Here is a 6000-nt window from a genome sequence, read left to right on the forward strand (position 1 = left end):
CCTAACCTTTATGTGGCACCAGCTCACAGAATCTCCTCTCTGAATACGCAGCAGGCTATTGCAGAAGGCGAGCAGCTATCCTGGCTCTCAGAGAAGAGACTCCTGTCGCAGCGGCTGGAATGTCTGCAGCGAGATGTTGCAAGGCTGGAGCAGGAGAAGACGGAGTTGAAGCAACTCAATGCTGAGCTCAGGCGGACTCTTGAGCAGGTAGAACAGGCTTTCGCTGCCTCTGCAAAGCCTCATGGTCCTCTGGAACAACACCACGTTTCCACAGACAGCACTTTGGAGTCCTCTGCTTGTTTCCTTCCCTCTCCCACTTCCCCCTGTGGACACACACTTTTGTATTTTCTCTCTCTTCTGGCACCCCGTTGCCTTCACAAATGTACATTCACGCCGGTACCACCCTTGTTGCACCAGCGTCCCCATACACACACATTTGATTCTCTTGTGTCAGGAACTGTTTCCTCTTGCTCTTTCTTTTCGATAGCCTACACTGAGTACTTCTTAGCCCCAACGTTCTCTGGTGCAATTAACGGTCTCTGAGCGGACATCTCCTTGCCACGACATCCAGAGGTCCTTTTGCTCCTTGTTTGGTGGCAGGTTTCTGTGACCCTTTCTCCTATCCAACGTGCAGGTGGAACGTGAACGGAGGAGGCTGAAGAGAGCTTATGGTGGTCGGTCGCTGCCAGATGCATGCGGATTTTCTCTCTCCCAGTCTGACCAGCACAAGATGCCTGCTTCTAGACAGGTGAGAACAGAATCTTAGTTGGTGGGAGGAGGCTCTGGCCGTACGGAGGAACGATGGCAAATCCCAGTGGCAGCAGCAGCCCCCCGGTATCGACCTAATAGAAGTTGAATATAGACCACGGCCCTGACCAGACTGGAGACTTAACAGAAATCCTTGCCTTTTCTTCACAGGAGGAGTCTCATGATCACTGCAGTCATCGATTAGCTGAGTTACAGGACCAGGTGAGGAGTAGGAAAGCTGTCACCAAAAGCCACTGTGGCTGTACTGATGGGCACAACTTTGCCTGATGCTATGGCCCGAGTTTTGGGTTGGGCTGTCAGGAAGTGACTACACCAGGCAGTGTCACTTCGACACACCTGTTGGCCACGGCCAGACATCATTCACCTAGCTCTAGTCTCTGGCTTGCCTAAAGGTCAGGCAGGGTGGGAGAGGGATTGGAGGCAATTCAGAAAACTGGAACTTGCCTGAAAATAGAGAATATTCTAAGGGTGCTCCCCTTGAGTCTTACTCGTCTTGTCGACTGTTTCCGTTTTCCCTTGGCTCCGTTAACAGTGGAGCTTGCGTCATATCAGAGCCTTCAGGCAATCGTTAGTCTCGTATTGCCATGCTGTGCTAATCACGATCCCAGTATCTGACCGAGTCAGAGACCTAAGCACCGTATGTACGTTTGTTTTATCAGTGTAAGAATGTACGTTCCAGCTACTGAACCCTATTGCATCCTTTGAGAGCGGTACTGGCAGCAGCAGCAGCAGTCGCCAGACTTCTCTTCCATGTACTTTTACGGGTCTGGTACAGCCTGGCCTCCCTGAGGAGGTGAATCTTCACAGGCGTTCAAGGCAAAACGCATATAATATTTATGTCAGTAAAGTACATGATGCTTAGCTCTGGCAAGTGAGCCGAGAATACTGCTGAAGCCATCAAGGTATATCCTAAGGCTGTTTTCACCAGGAAGCCTCAGTGTCTGAAGTTCTGTTGCTACCGTTAACTAACTGAACCCCCTTCCCCGTGTGACTGTTGTGCCTGCCTGCCCTGCAAACCTAAGAGGAGGTGAGAGCAGCTGGGTCTCTCCCACCAAAAAGCCCAGCAGGCACAACACCGTGTTGTCAGGAAAGAATAGAATTTGAGGAGTTTCAAGGCTTCGGCAGTCTTTTAAGGCTCATTTCCCCCCCTGGGCTGTGTTCATCAAATTATGCTCAGCTCATTTGTGACATGCTCTAAAGTTAGGAAAAATGAGAGTTTGCTCCCTTTTCATGTGCTAGCTGTCAAGTTTCCTGTAGGAACCTCTCTCTCTAATATACATGTCATGTCTCGGTGTTGCACATGTGAATGGTATGCCAGAGAGAAACTCGGACTGTTGATAATCTGAGTTCAGTTCAGGGCGACTCTGGGAACCTGTTACTTCCCGTTCCACAAGGACAAAGTTTTGCCAGGGCTGGAGTTAGAGGGTGCGTCTTCCCTGACAGCCGGTACAGTGGGGCTACGGATGGTCCTAACGGCGTGGGCTTGGCTGAGCGCGGCCTTTTGCCTCTTTCAGGTGTCCCTTCTGCAGACGCAGCTGGCACGAGAACGAAAATACAAGCAGGACTATATTGAGTGCTGCGCAAAGACCAGCCAGGAGCTGTCAGACCTTCACCAAGAGCTCTCTTATTCCTTAGCAGCCGTGGTCAGGGAGCCCGAAGCTGCTGTGCTGGAGGCAGAGACCCGGCAGCTGGATCGGTCTCTGAACCTTAACTTGGCACTGATACCTCCGGACCATCAGTCTCCTGAGAGACAGCCGTTGCATTCAACAGCCGGATCTGCCAGAAGCGATGACCTGAGGTAACAGGACCAGTGTACGGCAAAAGGCCTCAGCAGGAGCCAAGTTAGGGACCTGCTGGAGCAGGTGAACTGTGGCAGGGGGCTTGGTTCAAGGCATGAGTCCCAAAGTAAGATGAAGGTTCAGAGCACAGTGTTCACTGCAGATTCCCCAGCAGAAGCAGTGCTGGGACAAAACTGGTGCTGGCTTGTGTGGATGGGGTCAGTCGTAAGCCTGGAAAAGCAGGGTGAACCTGATGAGCAGGTAAAATTTCTTTCTCGTCCAGAGCACTCCATCGCAGCGTGCCTTGTCAGTCTCCACACAGCCCTGCACATTAGGTTGTTCCTGTCGGTTTCTGTACTGCATACAAACACCTTTTGTCTGGTTTTATTTTTTCAATACACTGATTTCTCCAAAACAGTGCACAGGCTCTGAGCAGAAATCTCCTTGCAGTGATGCCCTGTTGCTCCTCTGCTTTCTTCAGCAGCTGCTCCAGGTGGGCTTTCTCTGCGCAGAGCTCTTCATTTGTTCTTTCACACAAGTTCAGCTTCTCCTGGTCACAGATCTTTGCTCTCTCCATCTCGTCCACTTTACCCGACAGAACTTCATTCTCTTGCTCCAGCTGCAATCACGGAAGCACAGAGGAAGGAAAAGACAGTAAGATTTACCCTGTAGGAGGTTTGCCTTGGACGGAAAAAGGAACAACGTTTCCATATTCAGTCAGCCATGCTGCCGGAAGGCAAGAAGTCTGAGAAGAAGCAGCAGCTGGAGACAAACACCTGGCAAGACCTTTGGCAACTCTGCTCACCTGCAGCACAAGTTTGTTCAGTTGCACTTCATCCAATGCGAGAGCTTCGTTGATGCTGCCCACGTTCGCTGCTGCACCACGGAGATCAGCTATTTCAGCAGTCAGCTTATTCTGAGCCCCCGTCAACTCTGCTACCGACTGCTCTGCCTGAAGAGACAAAAGAGAACAATTTCTGTGACCGGAGATGAGGAATGAATAGCAACACATGCTAAAAGATCTATAATGATGAAAACTAAGATAAAATAATAGGAACAACGTCTATGCTGCAGAAATACCTCTAGTAATAAAGTGCTCAGCCTCCAACGGTCAGCTGAGAAGAACATAGCCTCTCCTTACTCATGAACTAGTCAAGAGGGAAAGCACAGTAGAAGTCTTATCTTTTCTAGATACAATAGGGGTTAAACTTTTATCAGCTGTCGAGTCTTCCAGTTAGGTATACTAGAAATGTGAATAAGGATGGATGGATGGATGGATGGATGGATGGATGGATGGATGGATGGATAAAAATTGAATTAACCTAGCAGAGCCTGACCTTTTCCTTCAGTTACCTAAAGACAGAAAAACACCCTGCCTCAATTGCCAAATTACATTTTCTTCCGGGCCTGGGGATTATGAGCAACCAAAAGGAATGCAAAGTTGTATTTAATGACTGCGCAGAACAACTTTCACCTAGGTTGAGTACATATGTATAAATACGGAACCAACATCAAAAGAACATGAGACCAAAGGTTACGTACAAGCATAGAAAAACATCCACGCAAACAACAAGTGAAGAGAAATAATCTCACTGGGATTTGACATTCATGCAGGCAGCAGCAAAACAAAGTAAAAAGGACAAAACAACTTCGTTCTTACTAGTGGACCAACTTTTTTTTTTTTTTAAACACAGTTTCAGTTTTTTGGCATTTCCAGTGTTTCTGGTTCCTTTAGACACATGAATATGGCATAAAGACAGGGAGGAGAACTTGTGTTAAAACAAGTGAAACGTCCAACCCGTACTTTGCAAAAAAAAAGATTATCAGGAGGCCATCAGAGGTCCTTTGGGCATAAAGATTACCATGGTATAAGGATATTTAAGAAATAATTCTGGGGTCACATAAGAGTTGGGTAACGCATTTTTATCTGAGAAAGTCCGAGATGTTTTTGGCTTGATTTTCTTTAATGAAAAACCCTCAGGACATTTAGAATGCCAGACACCAGTGAAATGTGGTTTGAATCTATTTCAGCAGATGTTACCCTGTGATGAGATAATGCACTTGCATCTCTTAAGAGCATGGGATTCATAGGCTACCTGTTTCAGAACTTTGATTCCCATTAGTCAATATCCAGGTCTGCATTAAAACAAATATACATACCATAACCTCAATAAATAACTCAGAATATCCAAATGTGGTTGTAACTAATAAAACCTGATATTCAGTAACTCTTAAGACGGACCTTCATGAGGCTTACCCACTCACACAGTATTTAAAAATGAAAAAAACTGGCGAGCAATTGCTGATAATGTGATTTTGGTGGCTACTCATGAGCATTCTCTTGGTTAGGAAAGTAACTGAATTTAGCTAATGTTAGCAAACTTGTATGTAACTTCAATTTTTTTCTCCTAGTCTAAACAGGACCTCTGATCTTCTCTGTCTTAGTGGAAGGATTTCTGCCAAGCCAGAGACAAAGAATCAAGGCTCATAGATGTGAGAAACGGGATGAACTCCTCTGGGCAAGGCGGCTCCCTGCCTTTTACCCATATTCCTCTCAGATTCAGCTGGTGCTGTCACACGCCTCACCTTACGATGAGTATTCGAGCCTATAAAGCAAATGATTTCTGGGGACAAAATAGGAGTATGCGAGAACAAAAACACGGGCAAGGAGAGAGACCTGTGCATGTGTATGAACTGTGACCCTCCTTTTCGGAAGCCCAAACAAGAAATGAATAATCCTGGAAGAGCAAGACTTCTACTGGGACGCATCTATCCTAGGGCAGCTACTCAAACAAAATAAAAGGACGTAAAGATTGAGCTACACACAATTAAAGCTAACATAACGGAACAGAAATAAAATGGCACCTTATGCAATGCTGGCTCTGGTTTGCATGTGTCTTAGCCCCGTGTCGCCTCTTCTTATTCTGCTCTCTGAAAAAAAGCAATTTCAACTTGCTTCTGCCCAGGAGAGAGGTTACAGTTTTGAAGATGTGAACACCAAGCACACAACCAAAGTTCAGAAGCTCAGATCAGGATTACATTTACGGTCAGATCGACAAAGTGCTTCTGAATGGGACCCTTCGCGCTGTCACAAAGACGCCTGTGCAGATTCCCTAGCTGGAGATCTAGTAAACAACAGTAACCCTCAGCATAAGGAGAGAGTAACAGCGTAAGAAACTGAAAAGCTGGTGTGCTAGCGTCAGTATTCGGACAGCGCCAAAAAATAAACGTATGGACTCACGTCTAACCATCAGTTGTACAAACGTGGTATAGCTACTCCAGCACGAGGCAAGGAGAGCAGCGCAATGGAGCAAACTTCCCGTAGTACTGACATTCTTGTTCACCCCCCCGTTCTCTACTGATTCAAAGCGGTAGGGAATAGAAGGCAGGAGCAAAAATACTGTCAGTCATCACGGTTTTGTGCCAAATAGGTGTAGTAAAATTATTCTTTTTA

At 46.8% G+C, this 6000-nt stretch overlaps 1 protein-coding gene across 9 annotated transcripts in view; it reads left to right on the forward strand.

The window, feature by feature from the left end:
• LOC104019969 (uncharacterized) overlaps positions 1 to 6000 on the forward strand; it is a 31508-nt gene extending 25508 nt beyond the window's left edge. For 2 of the 9 annotated variants that reach the window (XM_087749558.1, XM_087749564.1), the window contains 5 exons: positions 52 to 207; positions 635 to 748; positions 919 to 969; positions 2283 to 3784; positions 4959 to 6000. In XM_087749558.1, the coding sequence (XP_087605684.1) occupies positions 52 to 207; positions 635 to 748; positions 919 to 969; positions 2283 to 2570 (609 nt within the window). In that variant the 3' untranslated portion in view covers positions 2571 to 3784; positions 4959 to 6000. The remainder of the gene's footprint in view (positions 1 to 51; positions 208 to 634; positions 749 to 918; positions 970 to 2282; positions 3785 to 4958) is intronic. The other 7 variants (XM_087749556.1, XM_087749561.1, XM_087749557.1 and 4 more) reach the window with 6 other exon arrangements.

This window comes from Nipponia nippon, unplaced genomic scaffold, assembly GCF_047370975.1.
Source record: "Nipponia nippon isolate SJK-2023a ecotype South Korea unplaced genomic scaffold, ASM4737097v1 scaffold_13, whole genome shotgun sequence".
In the NCBI taxonomy this organism is placed as follows: domain Eukaryota; kingdom Metazoa; phylum Chordata; class Aves; order Pelecaniformes; family Threskiornithidae; genus Nipponia; species Nipponia nippon.